General features: G+C 42.8%; 1 protein-coding gene across 3 annotated transcripts in view; it reads left to right on the top strand.

Annotated features, from left to right (window-relative positions):
* Window positions 1-22623, top strand: part of scube3 (signal peptide, CUB domain, EGF-like 3) — a 197251-nt gene that overhangs the window by 36989 nt on the left and 137639 nt on the right. For all 3 annotated transcript variants that reach the window (XM_079528503.1, XM_079528502.1, XM_079528501.1), the window contains exons 2-3: window positions 796-918; window positions 10996-11121. In XM_079528503.1, coding sequence (XP_079384629.1) covers window positions 796-918; window positions 10996-11121 — 249 coding nt within the window. The remainder of the gene's footprint in view (window positions 1-795; window positions 919-10995; window positions 11122-22623) is intronic.

The following is a 22623-nucleotide window of genomic DNA, read 5'->3' as shown; positions in this document are numbered from 1 at the left end:
ATAAAGGGGGAGGGGTAACGGGAGCAGATGATATTGTGATGTCACTACATCACATTTTGTTTCACTGGCACGTTTTCAAGGTCAAGGTTTCAGCCTCCAGGAAGAAACCCTACTAAGGGAAGACATCATTGCACATGTCTTATGCTGTCACATAAACACAAGAAAATCTGGAATAAATAAATCACGGCACGAATTAATTCCAACCAAACTGTATGGTTCAGTGTATTGATACAATATAACCAGTACATCTGCATCCCCATTATTACCACAGATATGCTCTCTAAAAAGACGTCATTGTCATTCTTAAATTGTGCATGGTGTGTGTCCTGGGGGAGCTGGTATGGTACGCTGCAGACTGATCATAGTTGTCTGCACTGCAGGGCTACATTACTGTCCAGGTTGCTATTGTTTTCTTTTAGTGGCTGCTGCCGTCTGTCTGTCTGTCTGTCTGTCTGTCTGTCTGTCTGTCTGTCTGACAGACAGCTATTTATTTATTTGTAAAAAGCGAGTAATGTATTGGTATATTTAAGTTATTTGTCATATCTGCCCTGTGCACTTTTTCATAAAATAGCCTAAAAGGCGAACAGAAATGTAATTTCGATTCTTATTAAATGTTCCAATTTCCAATGCCAAAGACACAATTAAATCGTTCATCGCAATTATTTGTTTGACAATTAATCGTCAACTTGAAATTTGAATGTGTAATCGTGACAGCCCTGTCTGTCTATCTGTCTCTCTGCTTCATCATCATCAAGTCACTGTAACATCCATGTTTCCTCTCCTTCCTCCTCCTAGACGTGGATGAGTGTGCCGAGGCTCTCGACAACTGCAGCATTGACGCCATCTGCCAGAACACCGTGAAGTCGTACAAATGTATCTGCAAGTCGGGCTACAAAGGAGATGGCAAGCACTGTGAAGGTAAAACACTAATTTCAGACAACTTCAACCCTGCTCTGTTGATGGATGGAGGTGTCCCAGGGGTCCCCCTCCCCCTTTATACCTGCAGTGGGCAAATAACCTTTTTTTATCTGCCAGGATTGGGCTTTTAAGGTTGATCCAATTGATCAACCTTAAAAGCCCAATCCTGGCAGATAAAAAAAAATCCCTGTAAAGCTTTCCCTGAAAACCGGGAAAGCTTCACTTTAGATTTGAGATATGTAGCAACATACGTTTTGTTCTGAAAACTCTTAGTATTTAGAGTATTTGGCATTTCGTGTCATGGTCGGGCAGAAACCTTTTTGTGTTTTAACTGTTTTCATTAATGCTACTTCATCATACTACACACTACAATATCACACAAAAGCATCCAAGTAGCAGATCCACATCTCAAGCTTTTAGATCTGCTTTTGCTTTTGTTTTGTTTTTAATCCGGTATGACGTTTCCACCCGGCAGAGACATTTTGTCTTAATGGGTTGTTGGATGTGCATGAAACCCTTTCTCATTCATACTAGGCTGACCTACTCAAGGCCATGCATGTCGCGAACAATGCAAATGTATACAATCTCACAAGCATGCGTAAAATGCGTGCGTCCCTCTCGGACACCCGTGGTCAGACAGGCACATCGTGGCTTTTGGGTTTCACTGAAACCGGTGGTCCATACGAATTGCTGTTCGGCACCGCACACCTCGGGGTCATATGAGACACGTCAAGTTTGACACTAGCCACAGACACACACACACACACACACACACACACACACACACACACACACACACACACACACACACACACACACACACACACACACACACACACACACACACACACACACAGGTAAATTATAGTATAGAATGCTTGTCTGCGTTAGAACAGGAAGGACATTTACAATGTTTGCCTCATCAATTCCAAGCTGAAACCCCCCTGGTCAGTGACATTGCACCAGGAGAGACTGCCACTCGTTTAGTTTTAAAACTCAGAGGAGAGGAGAGGAGAGGAGAGGAGAGGAGAGGAGAGGAGAGGAGAGGAGAGGAGAGGAGAGGAGAGGCGAGGCGAGGAGAGGAGAGGAGAGGAGAGGAGAGGAAGAAAAGAGGAGAGGAGAGGATGAGGAGAAAAGAGGAGAGGATGAGGAGAAAAGTGTAGAGATGAGGGGAAAAGAGAAGAGAGAAGTGGAGAAGATGAGAAAAGAGAAGAGAGGAGTGGAGAAGATGAGAAAAGAGAAGAGAGGAGTGGAGAAGATGAGAAAAGAGAAGAGAGGAGTGGAGAAGATGAGAAAAGAGAAGAGAGGAGTGGAGAAGATGAGAAAAGAGAAGAGAGGAGTGGAGAAGATGAGATAAGAGAAGAGAGGAGTGGAGAAGATGAGAAAAGAGAAGAGAGGAGTGGAGAAGATGATAAGAGAAGAGAGGAGTGGAGAAGATGAGAAAAGAGAAGAGAGGAGTGGAGAAGATGAGATAAGAGAAGAGAGGAGTGGAGAAGATGAGAAAAGAGAAGAGAGGAGTGGAGAAGATGATAAGAGAAGAGAGGAGTGGAGAAGATGAGAAAAGAGAAGAGAGGAGTGGAGAAGATGATAAGAGAAGAGAGGAGTGGAGAAGATGAGAAAAGAGAAGAGAGGAGTGGAGAAGATGAGAAAAGAGAAGAGAGGAGTGGAGAAGATGAGAAAAGAGAAGAGAGGAGTGGAGAAGATGATAAGAGAAGAGAGGAGTGGAGAAGATGAGAAAAGAGAGGAGAGGAGTGGAGAAGATGAGAAAAGAGAAGAGAGGAGTGGAGAAGATGAGAAAAGAGAAGAGAGGGGATCGATAAAGGTGAAGAGAGGTGAGGGTAAGAGAATAGAAGAGAGGAGGAGAGAAGAGCAGGGGAGAGGAGAGGGGTGAGATTAGGGGACAGAGGAAGAAGGAGGGGGAGCCAGGTGCAGACTGGTTCCTTTAGTGGATCAGATGAAATGATGCAGTAAATTTCCTACACATGTTACAGAAGAGAATGAAGATGGCAGATGAAACAGCCACAGAGGCTGTGCCAAACAATCCGGGGATATTTCCACAGCCCAAGGCAGCCCCGTCTCTGCTGTCAACTTTTTTTTTCTTTCTCTTCCTTTTCACATGTACTCAAAGTCTCGGGATCATTACGTCCCCGCAAATGTCTTTCTTTTTTTCTTTTTATAATGGCAAAACCATATTTTACAGTGTCATTTCTTTTCCCTGGCTATTATTATTATTATTCTTTAATTTACTTGACTGTGTTTTTCGTGGCCTCATGCCCGTAGGTTATAAACGTTTATTTTTGTTTTATTAAATCCATTGTAAAATATGTCGGCATTTGGCTTGTTCATGTCAGCTCAGCTTCTATCTGACTGCTGCTCAGCACTGGTCTGAATGGAAGTATGGAACGCAAACAAACTTAATGAAGTTTATATTGAGTTTAACTTAATAAAGTTCAGGACTGTGCTTCTCAAACTTTTCCATGTCAAAGGAAAAAGTTATTTCATCGAACATAATGAAATAATGAATATATATTTTGACCAAAGACCCGCATATGAATAGATTATTACTAGATTAACTAGATTATTTTAAAATAGACAATTTAGAATGATGAGAGGATTTAAAAGAAAAATACAACTGGGTGTCATCAGCATAACAGTGATAATAAATGTGATTTAAAACGACAAATTAAAATACCAATTATTTTAATTATTTTCTACTGTTAAAAGTAACTGTTCACATACAACTTTTTCGATACAACTTTTTCTGTATTGGCCACAGCCTTTCCATGCTCTTTTCTCTGAAACTACGGCACTGTCTGTGGTTTTGATCAGATCGGCGATGTTCGGAGGTCATTTCTGATTTTCCGGTGATCGTGATTGGAACATTGCCGTTTTCTGGAGCAAGGATGGTCCTCGCCTTAGCTCGTCAGCATTGGCGCTATTGCTATAAGCATGCAAGATGGTGACAAACAGGACACGCGTCATAGTGGTAGTGCTTCTCATCGCATGGCACCCAAGCTCCAAGCTATATATATACATTTAGAAGGCACATTTTACGCAGTGCAAAGGTGTCACGTTACCGTGGATAGGTGTGGTCGAATGAGGATAAACGTCAGATAATTCATGTTGCGCTCCTGTCTCCATTGTGCCTCCGCAATGTGCCCATGGCACACCTGTGGTGGTGTGCCATGTGCGCAAATGTTTTATAAGATCCACGATAGCTCGTTTTGGAAGCATCAGGTTTTCATGTTGCACTGGCGCTGCTATCTCGTTAAACCCAGCTGGGTGCGGCGAATAATTGCCTAATCGACACAGTAAACACTCCATATAACTCTAGGTAAACGCTAACATTAATGTTCACTACATACACATGGCTACAGGCAAGTTACATGATGACCACGCAATGTTACAGTCCACTGTACTGTACAGGCTATTTGGTTTCCAAAATGCTTAGTATTGTAACCGTCGTCGTGCGGCGCGCCTCATTATGTGCCCAAAATAACAGCCCTGTAAGCTGTCAACATGCCCGACAGCATGTTGGTGGTTTGTATGTATGTTCTTTTGGACACAGTCCGTGACGCACATTACGCGTACTATGTATTTGGGGTTGAGAGGCAATGATTGATGTAAACTTACAGTAGCCTACTAGATTAATATTATAGCCAAGTTGGCAGTTGTCCATGTAGTTCTGTTCTGGACTGTTGCACAACGGCGAATGATGAAAAAGTTGCACTTTGTGAACGGGTAACTGCATCACTTCAGAGGAAACTAAAGGGAGCTGCTGCTATATTTCAGAGATGTTTACTAACCCCGGGAATCCATTAGAATGGTGGAAATGGAACATTAACGTGATTTACATAAATGCTTTATCTCTGTGACGATAAGACCGTTCTCTCTCACACTCACGCGGTATAACAATTGAAACACGGCGCGGGGCGCCGTGGCCATATAGTGACGTTTTTTTTCTTTCCTTTCTCTCCTTCACTCAGACCTTTCAGGCCTAACATTTTTAGGGTCGGGCCGAACCTCGGGCTGGACCAGTTAGGGTAGGCTAGGACCAGGCCTTCATTTTCAGGTCTGATGAGAACTCTAGTGTGGAATGCATGTGTCAAATTTGAAGTCGGTGGGGTGAACGGTTCTCGATCTACAAACGTACGTGTCCCGTGTTGTGAGCTTGTAGATCGCTGTTTTCAAATAGCTAATAGTGTTTAAAATGGTTAACTCATTTTGGTTGGGGACCCCTTGGAAACCCCTCAAGATCCCCCGGGGGACCCTGGACCCCGCTTTGAGAACTACCGGTAACTTACTGTAGTAACCTCTCAGTGATTTTCTTCCAATTAGCCCTATTCCAAAAATAGCAGATCTACGTACAGTATAAGCTCACAAAGATGCATTGAGCTTGTATATTGGTAACTTCGTCTGTAGGCTTGAAAATGTTTGAAAAATGCCCAAAATAGAACAGACTTATTTAGGCTGCACTAGATTCACATTTGTTTAGACTTGAAAGATTATTGCTAAGGTTCAGAGGTCCGACTAGAATTTACTGCAAGGACATTTTTATTGCTTACTGGATTTAATTTGTGTTGTTTATAAAACACTGTGTTCTGAAAAGATAATTCTATTACATGTGGCCTCTGGAGTAAAATTAAGATTCTTCTGTGTCTGGCCAACCACTCCAAGGAACAGCAATGTCCGTGTTAACCTATGTGCTTATGTATGTGTGTGACTATGAGTAGCAGTAGGGGCAAAAGTGGCGCTGTTGTGCCAGAAACAGAGAAAGAGAGATAGTGCTGCACTGTTGCCTGCTAATGAGAGACAGAGAGAGAGAGAGAGAGGGGGGGGGGGGCAGGGGGAGAGGGGAGAGGGGAGTTGCACCACTCAGTTCACACGGGTGTGATTTTTGAGTGGTGCAACCAGGAACAACAATGTCCGTGTTAACCTATGTGACTTTAACCTATGTGACTATGAGTACCAGTAGGGGCAAAAGTGGCGCTGTTGTGCCAGAAACAGAGAGATAGTGCTGCACTGTTGCCTGCTAATGAGAGAGAGAGAGAGAGAGAGAGAGAGAGAGAGAGAGGGGGGGTCAGGAGGAGAGGGGAGTTGCACCACTCAGTTCACACAGGTGTGATTTTTTTTTAGTAGTATGGGTTGAAGACATACATGAAATACAGTAATGTCATGCTCCTATGTGGATGTGGGAGTTCATGAGACCAGCCTGGGATCAGTCATACTGTGTATAGGACAGTGGTTCTTAACCTTTTCAGGCCACGTCCCCCCAAAATAATCATAATTGAACTGGGGACCCCTCCACCCTGACAATCACTTGGAATTGTATGAATTGAGGCATGTATTCAGTTAGACTCAGTTCCCACAGATAAATATTGTGAAAATAGCAGAACCAAAATCTTGTAGATCGGCTATTTTCACAGTGTTTGCGCCTTTCCTATATTATTTGACAATTTTGCCAATGTTTGACCATCTTTATAGTATCGTTTGTTGATTACTTTTGATGCAGTAAATCGTTTTTTTTATTTTATTATTTTTTGTTAATTAACGCCATACTTGATCATGCTACAGCGTCGCAAAAAAGCAGCAAAAGTGTCAGATCTACAAGCGACACATTTTGAGCTTGTAGATCTGCTACTTTGGCTGCTTTTGAATTTGAATCCTGAAAAGTTACAGTTTGGGGGCACGGTGGCACAGTTGGTAGTGCTGTCGCCTCACAGCTAGAAGGTCCTGGGTTCGATTCCCGCTCGGGACGCTGTGGGTGCTGGCGGCGTGTTTCCTCCTCCGCGTCATCAGTGCCCATACCCGATTATTGTCTAATCCTTTACGTCTGTGTTGGTTAAAAAATAATGAACCAATGAAAAGTATAAAAAGTGCTTCTGACAAAACGACTAACTCCATTGGACCCTCAAACTGGCTGCTAAAGCAGCTAATTATTATTTTTATTTTGCCACCTTGCTGGTGTTGCTGTCACTGGAATGTCATGTGTGGCTGTGTTGTGCTGTCTTTGGCGACCCTCGTGGGATCAATAAAGGTCTGATCTTGTCGAGATTTAAGTGTGATCACAGCCCCTGTTGACTTCCATTGTAAAATGAAAGTTTAATATTTCAATAGGTCATAAAAAATACAGTAAAAGAAACATTTAGCAGAGGTAATTCTGTTTCTGTGGCCAGCATGCATTCACAGAGACAGACAGACAGACAGACAGACAGACAGACAGACCCTCCTCTAGAAGACCATGTATTTGGTCGAGGATACATACATCTGCAAATGTATTTCTGCCAGCGACCACCAGGAGAGAAGATTTGTGTTAAAACAAATAATCTAATATAGTCCGCACACTGTTTAGCAGCTCCCAAGGTAGTTTTATTGAAGTCAGGATGACAACATTTCGACCCCAAATGGGTCTTCGTCAGGTATGATACCTGACAAAGACCCATTTGGGGTCGAAATGTTGTCATCCTAACTTAAATAAAACTACCATGGGAGCTGCTAAACGGTGTGCGGACTACATCTCTTTTTCCTGTACGTATCTTTTTGTTCAGCACCTGAACGTTTTTTAGAGATGTGCATACTTTCTTTTGGATCATATTAAAAAAAAAAAAAGTCATTCAAGACACTTCTGAAATTGTACATGTAAAAGCTTGTAGATCTGCTATTTTTGAATAGCCAACATTTAAATGGATAAAGTGGCTAAAATAATTGTGATAACACCTTTTTCTGGGGACCACCACTGGCTTTGACTAAAACATGGAGTGAATCATAAGTGAACAGCACAGCTCTGGCCACGATGTCGTTGTCGATGTTCTTCTCGTTGCGTGACGACCACGACGGACGTCCTTCACGGTTCGAGTTATTTACATGGCCTCTGTCGGCTGTAAACCTCATATGTCTAAAAACTGTTACTTTTCAGCATACAAAAAAAAGGCAGATCCACAAACTTGAAAACTTGTAGATCTGCTACTTTTGATGCTTATGTGTGACGCTGTAGTATGATCAACTAGGGCGTTAATTTACGGGGAAAACACTTAACAGTTAAATAAAATGGAGTTAAGAGGTTTCTGCCCCGACAGTGCCAATGATGCGGTGATGTGATGTTAGGTGAGGACAGCAGCAGCCTGGGAATGCTCTGTGCTAAGAGGGTCAGTGCATTTACTGAAGTACTGTACTTAAGCACAATTTTGAGGTACTTTAACTTTACTGGAGTATTTCCAACTGTCAATACTTTTACTTCTACTTCACCACATCTCAGAGGCAAATACTGTACTTTTACTCCACAACATATATTTGAAAACTTACTAGTTACGTTGTAGGTTTTGATTATTATTACAAAACAACCTCATTTCGGCCATTTGAAAATAGCCGATCTACAAGCTCACAATGTTTTGCGATGCGACACATTGTGAGCTTGTGGATCTGCTATTTTCCAACGATTTATTTGAAAACTTCAAATGGGACATTCTGCATCACGAGTACTTTTACCTTTGGTACTTTAAGTACATTTTGATACCAATACTTTTGTACTTTTACTCAAGTACATTTTGAATTCCGGACTTTTCACTTTTAACAGAGAGTATTTCTGCATTTCAGTGTAGATACGTTTACTGAAGTAAACAAAAGAATGTGAGTACTTTTTCCACCACTGGAATGGGCTGTGCTAAGAGGGTCAGGCGGGCTGCAGATTGAGAGGCATGAGGAGTGTTGTGCTGGTGCTGTAGTGTTCCCTCTGCTGTCAACACCCATTACGTCCCGAGTTGAAGAAGTCATGATGCAGGCCCCACATGGGCCGCTAAAGTGCTGATGGGAGATCAAGCCCGAGTCCCCACCGATGACACATTGATTGGGTCCGATGCTCATGTCAGTTTTTGGAGAGTCCTTGGCTGGGGTGGGTGGGGCAACTTTGATGATGGAGAGGGCCACTACAGTATATAATTCCACACTCACTCCAGAGTGCCACATTGCATATACAGTTGGGTGCCACCGATATTGTCCCTTATCATTTGACCCATTTAGGCCTGACCTCAAAATTTTAAAAAATCCTTCTAAATCCTCCAGTTTTCTGAAATAAATATTTTCACGATTTTTCAAAAATAGCAGACCTACAAGCTCGTAGCGCGCCACTCGGTGGCGCGCTATGAGCTTGTAGATCTGCTATTTTTCAATAGCTAAATTATAACATAATGTTTAAAACACCAAAAGGGGTTCCCGCCCAAAATGGGTTAACTGTCCTTTTGCGCAGATCACGCAAACCTCAGCAAAAAGAAAAGGACAATATCGATGGCCTCCAACTGTACAGTACTGTCAGGCAGAAACCTCTTATCTCCATGTTTTACGTTTTTTTGTGCGCAAAAATAGCTGATCTACAAGCTCAAAACATTTCGAGCTTGTAGATTTTTCTTTTTTTCTATTTTTGATTTGGAATCCTGACATTTGTATTTAATTTGTAATTAAATCAAATGCATTTAGTTATACTTAAACTACTAATACCAGTAAGACGCCCTGAGGGCGAGAAGCGAGGTCGCGCTGAAACAACAGGTCTGGGAATGCCAATATATGGACTTTTCTTTTAATTGCCGTTTTCGGGCCGGGTAAAATGGGTAAAATGTGTGCTAATTAGTAAGGCCAGGCGGGGCCTCGGGTCAGCCCAGTTAGGGCCCAGGTAGGGCCAGGCCTTAATTTTCGGGCCTCTAGTTTTCGCCGGCTGGCGGGCGCGGCATAATTAGGCTATGGAATGTCAGAACAGGTCAGCTCTATATTATCTAAGGGTTTGAGGTTTGAGGTCAGATGTAGAGTTGCTGGTCGGCTAAAAGTTAACAGTTTTGGACGAATGTGAAACGATATGCTCTCTCTGTCTCCACGTCTCTCAGTCAAACAATAGTCATGTATTTTTGCTACTGTTGTGAACATAAGTGTGATGAAGATGGACAAGCCATTCAACCATACATGTTAGGAGCAGGTGAATCAAATGAACGCCATAGATGTATTTACTATCTGCCATCGATGACCTGAAAGACCCATGCTCTCACAATAAACACTTAATCTCCATTCTCTAAAATGGCCTGGGGTGGGTTAATTGTCTGTCTGTCTGTCTGTCTGTCTGTCTGTCTGTCTGTCTGTCTGTCTGTCTGTCTGTCTGTCTGTCTGTCTGTCTGTCTGTCTGTCTGAATCTCACATAGTACGAGTACAATGTCGGACACATTCCAACATTGAATGTTTTTTTTCTTCATATTTTTGTCTTCATACATTAATGTCCTATTTCATCATATTAGAGTGTCACATAAAAGTACCGTCAATAGTAGATCTACAAGCTCAAGTGACATGGTGTGTTGTGACCTCGCAGAACGTCTATAGGGTCTTGGACATAGACGTTTTTGCACACAACACTGTGCATGCTGGCCATGGATCTCAAATTTCTAATGTTTTTCAAAATGGTCAATGATAACTAGAGTATGCTTTGAGACACGGCCAAAGCATTTCCGGGGGTCCCCAGCCAAAAATGTTGAGAACCCCTGTTGTATATCCTACTGGCTCACCTGCCAGTGAGGAGCACCCACCGGGATGAGAGCCTCCGCCCTCCATCCTAGTCCTCCCGCCCAACACTCCCTGCTCCCCAGCCTGTTACGAGTACATGCAGTGACAAATATCACTTTCCCTGTCAGGCTAACCTCCCTCGTTGTGCGCACACACACACACGCACACGCATACACATACACTTTACTTCACTTGCACTTTGTCAACAAATATGTCAATCAATGAATAAATCCATCAATCCATCAGTCAATCCAACATGTCTACAGTTAGAGTACGTTTTAACAGAGGGCGACAGCCAGACGAATTTCCGGAAGTGCATTATTTGTCTATGGGACCCGGCGACTAATGGCGATAGCAGGCGAACGGGCGATGGTCTAAAAGTGGGCGGGGCAACGTCGCCCGAAAAGATGAATTATTTTGTATCTTTTTATGACGGGCGATTGGGCGATGTGTCGGCCGATGCTCGCCCGCTGTTAAAACGTACTGTTATGCACTAGGTTCTCTTTGAAGTGTCTCTGAACATTGTGTGTGTTCTCTCTCCAGATTTAGATGAATGTGCCACAGAATACAACGGCGGATGTGTTCACGAATGCATAAACATCCCGGGAAACTACAGGTGCACGTGCTATGACGGCTTCCGACTGGCACACGATGGGCACAACTGCTTAGGTAAGTGTGTGTGTGTGTGTGTGTGTGTGTGTGTGTGTGTGTGTGTGTGTGTGTGTGTGTGTGTGTGTGTGTGTGTGTGTGTGTGTGTGTGTGTGTGTGTGTGTGTGTGTGTGTGTGTGTGTGTGTGTGTGTGTGTGTGTGTGTGTGTGTGTGTGTGTGTGTGTGTGTGTGTGTGTGTGTGTGTGTGTGGAGGCACAGCGGTTGGGTGGGGATGAAAATGAGAACAGGGTGTTATTTCAAACGAGCAGCCAAGCTTGTCCTATTATCCACTTAAGCCCTTTAGTGGAAAAAAATCTACAAGCTCACAATGTGCTCGGATACGATGCCTTGTGACTTAGAAGTAGATATTTTTGCTATATTGGAAAACATTTTACCCCTTTTTCCACCCAATGTAATAGTCATGCCAATCAATTCCTCTCTTCCCACCTCTTCCCATTCATCTTTGTGTTTTCACTGCTGTTATAAGGGTATAATTGGTTTACGATGGTGACGTAATGATATGTTTCAGTGTCGGGTGGATTAAAGGGACATACGCATCAAACCACCCGAGTAACCACAGTATACCACTAATCAACTCACAAATTACATATACATATATACATAATAATCTAACTTCCGCTGTGATTGGCTGGGCTTTGCATAACGTTTGTAGTAGCTAATTGGCTGTTGGTTACGGAACCAATCTATGTTTTACATAAAAAACCCATAAAAACATATATATATATATATATATATATATATATATACATAGAGCATATGACGTGATGAAGATATGTACCAATGCCAGGGTATAATTGGTTATCGATGGTGACGTAACGATGACATGTTTCAGGGTCAGTTGGACTAAAAGTAATGCCCCTATGTATACATGTATGTAATCTGACACCACTGCCATAACAGGCATAAGTAATCATTAGACGGCTGTAGTTAGGCCCTTACTCAAGAAACACAATCTTGATCCCTCTGTGCTGGGTAACTATCGACCCATTTCTAATCTGCCCTTTCTGGGCAAGGTTTTAGAAAAATGCATCTTTCATCAATTGGATGTGTTTCTACAGAACAACAATGTGCATAACAAATTCCAATCTGGCTTTAGGAAAGGCCACAGCACAGAAACAGCACTTGTAAAAAAAAACAACTGACAGATTACAACTTGTCCAAAATGCAGCAGCCAGAGTCTTAACTAGAACTAAGATGAGAGAACATATTACTCCAGTCTTGGCCTCATTGCACTGGCTTCCGGTTGTTTTTAGGATTGATTTTAAAATTATTTTACTTGTTTATAAAGCTCTCAATGGTCTCGCACCTTCCTACCTACATGACTGCCTGCCGAAATATGTCCCAAACCGCCCCCTAAGGTCTTCCACTGCTGGCCTGCTTGCTTTGCCTAAAAAAATGGCAACTAAAAAATACGGGGAAGCAGCTTTTTGCTTCTACGGGCCGACGGCGTGGAACAAACTCCCACTGTACCTTCGACAGGCAGCCTCTGTAGACATTTTTAAAGCTCAGCTCAAGACCCACTTCTACACCCTTGCTTTTAATTGATTTATTTGTCTTTTAAAAAAAAATATGTTATTCATGTCCTCACTGTATTGTTTATGCCCTGCCTTTCTTTTCTTTTTTTGTGTAAAGCACTTTGAGCTGCATTTCATGTCATGAAAGGTGCTATACAAATAAAGTTTTATTATTATTATTATTATTACGTCATATGCTGCCACGGGACATACGGAAACAGACCGTGCAGGTATGTTTTCGTCCGGTTTGAACTTTGAACTTTATTGAGAGGATGGCCCCTTGAGATGTGGCATCTCGTTTTAGAGGGGGTCCTATACATACAAAATACAACGTTACAGCAGTGCAAGTACACAGTACTAAAGACACAACATGACATACAGTACAAATACACAGGACATACCCGTAACCCTTCTCCCACCCCACCCCTGACCCCCAACTCGTTTATATATGGAAATAGAGAAAAACAGTACTATAACCTGTGTCGAAGAAGTAAACATGTGAATAAGTAGTATTAGAAGCATGAACAGGTTGTTTGGAGATGTGAAAATAGGGAAGTCCTGAAGCGGCCTAGAGAGTCCTACGATGCGTATGTCCCATGACGTGATGAAGATATGTACCAATACCAGGGTATAATTGGTTCACGATGGTGACGTAATGATGATATGTTTCAGTGTCGGGTTAGACAAAGCTTTCTTTTTTTGTGGCTTTCGCCTCTAAATTGAGGACATTTCTCAGAAACTTGATAAGGTCTACCTACATCTTCGACATCTTCTATTATGATACTAAGAGATTTAAATGATGACCTGTATAATGAAAAAGATGGAAGTATAAAGGCCTTCATGTCCGGATTAGGTTTTAAACAATTAATCACAAATCCAACTACAGATTACGAAGTATTTTAGATCATGTATATTTTAATAAATATGAAAATACCATTACAAACATTGAAGTTAGAGACACCTATTACTCAGACCATGATTTAGTATTGATATCACTATAGTGCAAGATTAAGTAAATTTAAAGCAATGTTATTGAGAGTTTAAAATAAATAATATTATACTGTATACGTGATAACATATTTTTTTTCAATTAATATACATTTTTTTTCATCTGATATCCATGACTTATTTTTATTTGAGAAACTACAAGTGGATCCTGGACACTTTTAAAACGATGGGACTGTATTTCCTTTATAGATAGAAGATTTTACCATACTTCAAAATACCTCCAAAAGCAAGGTACTTGCAAATAGCTAAACCTAATAATTCAATATTGCAAACGTTCTTTCACAGAGAGGCTGAGATTTGAAAGTTTGTAGCGGTCTACAGTACTTGCACGCTCTGCTTGCGCACTAGTAGGCCATTTATGGCCTACTTGTGTGCAACAAGCAAGTAGGCACTCGACAGAGTGCAGTTCTAGTTACTTGCGCAAGCAGAGCGTGCAAGTACTAGTTTCGCCCAGGTCGATGTTCGATGCGTATGCGCTGTCCCAGCATATGACGTAATGACTACTTGTGCCTGATACGGCAGTGGTGCCAGATTACATACATGTATACCTTTAATCCTCCCGACACTAAAACATATCGTCATTACGTCACCATCGAAAACCAATTACACTCTGGCATTGGGTCCTTTAATCCACATCTTTATTACGTCATCATTGAGAGCTAGTTATACCAGTTATACCCTGACGTCATATGCTGGGACGATACATATGCATCAAACGGGGCGCAAAGTAACCATAGTATACCGCTAATCAACTTACAAATTACATATACATATACATAGAAAACATATCATCATTACGTCACCATCGAAAACCAATTACACCCTGGCATTGGGTCCTTTAATCCACATCTTTATTCTAGTTGAGAGCTAGTTATTTCAGTTATACCCTGGCTGACGTCATATGCTGGGACAATACATACGCATAAAAAGTGGTGCAAAGTAACCACAGTATACCGCTAATCAATTTACAAATTACATATACAGGCATTTCCTTTAATCCACCCGACACTGATCGAAGTGGAAAGGCCCGGGTTCAAAGTTCTGTTCATGGTGGGAGATCGTATTGTGTTCTTTGCAGGAAGCACAACCAATGACCTGCACATCTTGAACTTAAGTCTTAGCCTGAAGACTCTGTGCAAGCTAGCTATTATTAAGTGTTCTCTGAAGTGGCAGGAACTCCCTCACAACATCAAGTGGGAACTGGCAGCCATGACGAACCTATCGCTACTGAAAAATCACAATCGTGGGAAGTGCGCCCACTGTATTTATATCCACCACATGATGCTCCCGTCCTCACTGTTTAATCTGCATGGCTGCCGTCTGGAAGATGCCAACAGTCAGAACGTCAATAATTAAACCGTGAGGTGACTGACGTCCCTATTTGGGCATTTAATTAACCCTCACTGCAGACTATTTTTGAGGGGCACAGGGGCACTAGCCTCTCCTACTGTATATACAGAGTTTAATGTTTGTTTTGACCATGTTTGTTTTGTCTGATAATTACGTCATAAAATATGTATATATACATTGGTAGTACATAAATTAACCGCCCGCGATGTTGTAAGATGATAAGAGCGCCCCTCACTTCATACGGGTGTGATTTTTCATTTTTACTCACCTTTTAAAAGCTAGCAGATGATGTCAAAATGAAGTATTGTGAACGGGAAACAGATTGGCTATTTCTGCTATTTTTGAACAATGTTGAACGTGTAAAATAGAGCTTAATGTAGGGAGCACAGCTGTAGGCAAGTGTGTACAGCTGGCACTTCAGGTACAGTAGTAGTCAGTGTCTCTCTTACTATTATATCAAGGTCTCTTAGCCCCCCCAACATCTCCCCAATGTCCCCCTTTCAAAAACACTGCTTCCAGCGAGTTTGTTGAGCGGGTGGCACGCTCTGGATACAACACGATGGAATCGAACCCCCAACCTTCACGGTGGTGGGCGTGCACGTCACCACTGCTCCACCCAAGCACGCTTTGAATAGTTTATATATTTCGCTTTTTGCTTTTCACCCATAATGCCATGCGTGCCCCATATAGGGAGTCCAGGTGAAGAAAGTGGTAAAGTCATCATGGTCCAGAATAGGACAGCATGGTTATATAATATGTCGGGTGGAAACCTTGTATGTCCAAAATCGTTCCCCTTTTTTAAATTATCATTTAAAAAACATTTAAAAGTAGGGAAAACAGTGTTGTTGTCGCTATTTGCACTTTTGTGCGACATTCTTGTATGATGAAGTAGATGCATTCATTCACTAAAAGAAAATTGAAATATGGAGATCTCACAAGTCTCCATATAGGGAAAACCATACAGCACGTTCCATTAGGCCGCGCCCATCGAGCCGTATCGAGCCTGACATAATACATGTTGCCGCATAAATTCATCCCTCTTGTCTCTGCCGTGTCCAGAGAGTCTCGACAGGCGTTTCTGGGAGGCTGAAACCATGAACCGTTCACCTTCCTGTGACGGCTTATACATCTAAAACACGTGAATCTGTTTCACATCGCAGGTATAGAGGCTGAGAATTGAACTTGATTTCAGGAAAGGGGGGGGGGGGGGGGGTCTCTGTCGAAAAAGGAGTGAATTTATGAAGAGTTTGACCCTGCTGTCTGGGCGCTCTCGAGAGCAGAGGTGTGCCGGTACAGCGCTCTCTTTCCCAGCGTCTAATGTTTCACCCCGGTGTGCCATTCGTATTAACCCCATGAAGAACACAGTACAACTTTAAAAGGTTATGAAATGGAGGAGAGGAAGGTGTCTGCTGTTCCTATAGGAGCTGGCTGACATATAGACATCAGATACAAGCTTCATTCTGTCTGTCTGTCTGTCTGTCTGTCTGTCTGTCTGTCTGTCTGTCTGTCTGTCTGTCTGTCTGTCTGTCTGTCTGTCTGTCTGTCTGTCTGTCTGTCTGTCTGTCTGTCTTTGTGTCTGTCTTTGTGTCTTCATGTCTCCATCTCTCTCTCTCTCTCTCTCTCTCGTTCTCTCTCTCTCTCTCTCTCTCTCTCTCTCTCTCTCTCTCTCCGCCCATATTATGTCTATCTTGTCCTGCATTTTCACCTTTCTCTTTGTTTTGAAACCCTTCGGGTCACACCTTGTTGTTGTAACACAAATCTCCCATCACAACACATTTTCAGTTGAGCGGTTCGCGGCCAAATATATCAATTTGGGGGTCCCTTGCATGAAAAAGTTTGAGAAGCACTGAATTAGGCAGTAGAGGACAGAACAACTCCCAGCCACTTGGTTCTTGTGCAGTGGAGCTGCTTTTTCAGGGTATATGGTGATGACAGACAAACATATCAGCACCTTAGCTGTGTGATTTTCCATCAAAGCGGAGCCTTGTGCATGTCTGCCTGTGGTGAAGGTGCACGGCACGCACATCAATGTCACATGCACCTAATGAACCGTGAGGAACTCTGGGATTAAGGCGTCCTGGGGAGGAGCGCCTCAGGGTGTAAAAACACTCTCCTCATACACAGGCTGAGTCTGACACGTGCGTGTGTACGTGCGTGTGTGCGTGTGTGCGTGCGTGCGTGCGTGCGTGCGTGCGTGCGTGCGTGCGTGCGTGCGTGCGTGCGTGCGTGCGTGTGTGTGTGCACACGCGCGCCCGATTTTCCCTCTAAAATGTACATACAGACAGGTAGACAAATGACAGGATGAACCGACGTTTTAGTAAAGGTCACAGTGTTTGGTCATGACATTTAATTGAAGTGCGTTCTCCCTGAAGTGAAGTCAACGATAACGTTTCCGGTTCAAACCTGCTGCCGAACAGTCTAAGGATGACTAAGGATGTTCATACAGCAGCATAGGATTCACATCAGTTTTCACAGTCAACAAACCAAATTCAGTGACCCCTTGTGACCTGTGGCTGGGGGGAAGAGACCGCTCCCATCAGGATAGAAATATGTCATCGTAGGATAAAGGTGATCAATCAGAATAACGGATTGGTTTTTACAGTGATCCTTCTCTCCAAGGAAGACATGTCTCCAAGTCCAGCCTGTGGGCCAGTCGTGGCATGAGGGCAGACTGAATATGGCCTTCCTTCCTAAAATGTGATATTTATGGCCCGCCAGTATAGTCAGTTTCTGAGTTTATAAATGAACCCATAAAACCTTGAAAGCATAGGTGTAACCACTTTAACCATTGTTTTATACTTTGGCTATTCGAAAATAGCAACAAAAAAACCGCTCATCTACAGTTGATTGTGCCACATGTGTACAGCTTTTTTATTTGTATCCATTCTCTGCCTCCCCGGGTCTGTGGTGGTGACCCAACTGTGCCAACCAACATTAGCCCCCCATATGCCAATCACTATTAAAAGTAAAGCAGAGAGAGAGCAGAGAGAGTCCGACATGTGAAAACAGTCTTTAATGTTAATTTAAATTGAGATTCCTTTAAACTGACGTAGCTCAATCGTTCTGAACCTTTTGAGGCATCGCCCCCAAATGATCATCTTTGAACTAGGGATCCCCCAAAATAACCACAGGCTGAGAACCACTGAAGTCTCTAATTAGTCTTTGTAATGAGGGCTTTATGGAACATCTGTCTCTATGCAGCTGTCAACAGATTGACAGTCAAAGTACCAAAGTGATGCTATTGTTCCAACTGCACTCCTTCACATTTTGTAATAATCGCTTAAAGGAGTAGTTGGCCCCCCAAAAATGACTAAGTGAGTTATTTGTATTAAGTTATATATATAAGTAAGTTATGTTGAACAATGTGAATGTAGTCCTTTATTAGTTTGTTTCTATCATGCAGTCCCATCTGCAAGTCAGTGGATGCATTGCTTTTGGTTTCTCCGCTCAGTTATTCATGGTCTATTCAGTGTTTTATCCTTCAGCCTGTCACACGGTTCTGTGTGTATAAATACATATTCTCTGATCGAGCATGGCATGGGTTATTTTCCAAACCATTTAGCCAGGATCATTATATGCACGTGGATCATTTGCTGTGCTGTGGATGAGCTCCTGTGTTGCATGCAGGTGTGTAATTGCGGGTGTGTGGTTATGTGAGTGCTGCTGTTGCATCCAATCAAACTGCAGCCATCAATTTCTTTGTTAGGCCTACACACTTATTTTGTGCACGCACGCACGCACGCACGCACGCACGCACGCACGCACGCACGCACGCACGCACGCACACAAGCTGTCAACGTGTCACTTTGCATTTCAGAATTGTAGATTAGCTATTGTTGCAGTTGTAAATAGCTTAAAGATTTTCGGACATATAACACCAGGTTGAAAGTAGTCTTTTCTGCCTGCCTGCATGAAATATTGAACCAATGAAAAGTATTAACAAGAGATTGTGACTTTGTCCTGAAAAGTAACAATTTTGGACATAATAACGTTTCCCTGGCGTAAGAGGGAATACTCGAGTCCTCAGTCCTTAATTATAGAACATAGCCCTGCAAAAATATATTATGCAATGTTTCATTAGTGAAACATCCTCCCATGTGATATGGCACACATACTGTAACATATCGCTGCCGATATGATGGCCGAAACCTCCTATCTCCGTGTCCCAAAATGTACGCTATGTTTTTTTTTGTCGTGACTTAACGCCCTACTTCATTATACAAGAGCATCACACAAAAGTATTGATATACAAGCTCACAACGCGCCACTGAGGCGACACGTGAGCTCGTAACCAGGCTATTTTCACTATTTTCACTTTTCTTGCACATAACATAAAAAAACGAACAGGTTTGGACATACATGGTTTCTACCTGACCGCGGCAACGATATGAAAGCAAAGCAGCCGTTGCCTAATTAAACGTAAATGGCCCGCTGGAGCAGCCATGCATCTCTTGCAGATGCGTTCAGGTGCGTGAACTCACTGCAGACCCTTTTCGGAGAACGTTTTGTTATTCTAATTCCCAGCGCTGCTCTGCTTGAGGGAGTAGCCCTCACCACAGCCGAGAGGAGAGGAAGAGGTTATTAGAGAGTTTATTACAAGCTTCCTCTTCCAGGTTTTAAGCTGCTTTTAAGCGTGTTCAAATCCAGAATGATGACTTCTCTGGGGACTTGGAGCTGACTTCACACCATTGAAAGTATAATAGCTGAAAACCTCTCAAGATGGTGCCACCTGTCCGTTGAACTCAATAGACAGCCGCTCGTTCTAAATGCAGAGGTGAAACTTCGACATTATTACATTTTGGGGTGCTTTTTCTGCTTTTATTTGATCGTGCTACAGTGGACATTGACGGGAAACACGGGAGAGAGAGTCGGGGAGCGACGTGCAGCAAATGTCCCGCTGGGCTTAGGAATCGAATCCGGGATTCATTGTCAGGGATTCGTTGCATCAGAGCCTACAATGTTGTGATGTCTTGTCATTGTTTAGTGTTTTTTGGACTGGAAATAAGCCGAAAGGCTTTCTTGTGTTTTCATCCTTGGTGAATTGACTTCGATGCATTGACTTTTATGACAGAAAGTGCTCTGTGCTGTTTTTATTATCACCAAATAAAATCAATCAATCAATCAATCAATCAATGATGAGTAGACCTATTAAAAAATGTATTAGGCCTTTCTACATTTGGGTAGATAGGTACACACAGACTACTTAAGATATATACTAAATACATCTATATACATTTACATTTAAAGGGAACCACTAAAAGCAGTTTACAGAGTACAAAAGTGGGTATTGACTGAGCATGCTTTTAAAGCTATCTGACGATAAATACATGAAAAATACACGATCGTGTTAATACAATTGTCCCACTTGGACATGGCTTGGTTCATGTGGGATGGATGCGGGACAAATGTCCCATTTTCGGGACTCAAAATACTAATCGACTGAGAGATTGCTGGTCGACTAAGGCTCCCTTGATCGATTAGTCGACTTATCGATGTCAGGCCTACATCACACTGTAGGACTACTTGTATCTAGGAGTGATGACAGCATACCTTAGGACTGTGTGATGACATCGCAAGCAGAGAGCAACCTGAGCCTGTAGGGGGCCGATCCCACCCCTTCCCCCCTCCGCCCAGCACCCCGCCAAGCTGCCAGAGGGAAGCCAGCAAGGTGGAAGCGATGCGATGCAACAGCACATCTCCCGGTAGGCACAGCGTGTGATGCGAGTGAGACGTCTCACACTGTATAATTTACCTCGTGGAGAAGCTATTGTACAGCACTCTGATGCCCTGGAGAGAGACAGACAGGAGAGATCAGGCCGAGCGTGACAACTTTATTACAAGTTTTATGACCATGACTGTAGCCTTTTTTGCAAAAGTGATGGATGGTACCGTATCGCAACGCCTCCTTCACACGAGGAGCTTTAGGGTTGTTGTTCCTTTTTTTTTTTTAGGAAAAGAAACAACAGAAAATGTAATGTCAGTTTTAATCCAAAACACACATCCTCTGAACAATGGAAAGCAGATGCAGCAAAGGCTAGTTAGTTCCCACTGCCGTCCTCCTCGCGTCCCCACGTTATTTTACGACCTATATGTTTTGTTTTAGGTCCTTCAGAAACCTAAATTCCTTCTTATCACTGACACGGTCTATTAAACTTGCGCAAGTAGCCGGTGTGGTGCCAAATATCATTAGCATCTGTACAAACAGCCCGCCTGATGGATTTACAAGCGCGCAACCACAAATCACAATCTCCCGCAACCTTTAGCCCCTACCCTACCGGGAACATTATTGGGGGATCATATGTCTGGATTGTGGCTGATCCGAGCTAGACAAGAGGAATGACGAATGTACACACACTTAAAAAGCACAATGTCTCACTCTCTCATCAGCGAGCGACAGCTATAGAGCTCGGCTGATGCCAAATTTCTGAGTCCGATCCCGATTTTGGTGAGTCCTAGACGGCTGGTTGATGTTTTGGCTGATATTTTCAAATTACTTTCTGATTAAGTTGAAAAACTTACGTTTGATTGAGGTATCTTTTTGAAAACATTTAATTGTTTCATTTTCATCCACTTAAAAAAAGAAAAGTAGCTGTCTTGCAGCTCATTGTGAGCTTTAAGAGATGCTATTTTTGGTGAAGAGATTTGGTGTAGAGGGGAATAAAAGAGCAGAACAAGTGTGGAGACAAAGGACATATACATTAACATGAAAACATCTACAACAAGAACATACATTTTCACAATTCTGATGATAGTGGGCGGGGGGGCATTAGTCCGACATTCCAATAGTCTGACAAACGTTGCTGGTTAAGACGCATACGTCGGCCGGTTAAGACTCACCCGTGGCTCCGACATGCATTGCCGGTTAAGACACATACGTGGCCGGTTAAGACTCACCTGTGGCTTCCGTGTGCAGTTATAGGTTGGGTTTGGGGTATAGGGGGTCGGACCAAAGATATGCACTCATAGTGCTGTCAAACAAGTCTATGAAGCTGTATGAAATCTATGAAACAATAAGTTTCATCTGCAACACAATTTCATGAAATAAATAATGTAGTGTGTGTGTGTGTGTGTGTGTGTGTGTGGGGGGGGGGGTCCAGCTTCATCTGTCTCTGAGCTAAGAAGTCCTATAGGCCTGGAAAAAAACCCATTGAAGACCCCCTGATCCATGTAATGACTTGGGTGCAGTGGACAAGGTCTTGACTCTGCGTCGCTTGCTTATTCATCAGCCATGCATGCTTGGTGAGTGGGGGTCAGGTCCCTGCAGCACGCGGCCCACCACCACCACCACCACTGCCACACTCGTGTTCCTTTGATTCCTATCGACCCCAAACAACTGATTTGGTTTGTATTGATTGGAACACGGCTCAATTCCCTGCACAATTTCCAGGGAAATGAAATGAATGGCCTTTGTGCCTTAACCTTCCTCAAAGACATAACATGATCTATAACACGCAGGCAATGTCATGACAGCTTCTGAAATGAGGGGGTTGGCTGGTTATGGAGAAAAATGCAACACAAATATTATAAACAATGTTACTTGATTACTTTACAGCTTGATTCTTTTTTCTTTTCTTTGTTTTGTTCATAGCAGTAACTAGGGTTACTAGGCCCATCACAGTTATTACACAAT

The sequence above is a fragment of the Electrona antarctica genome (assembly GCF_951216825.1).
Source record: "Electrona antarctica genome assembly, chromosome: 2".
NCBI lineage: Eukaryota > Metazoa > Chordata > Actinopteri > Myctophiformes > Myctophidae > Electrona > Electrona antarctica.
The sequence above is the reverse complement of the archived record's forward strand: the minus strand, read 5'-3'. Positions and strand labels throughout refer to the sequence as shown.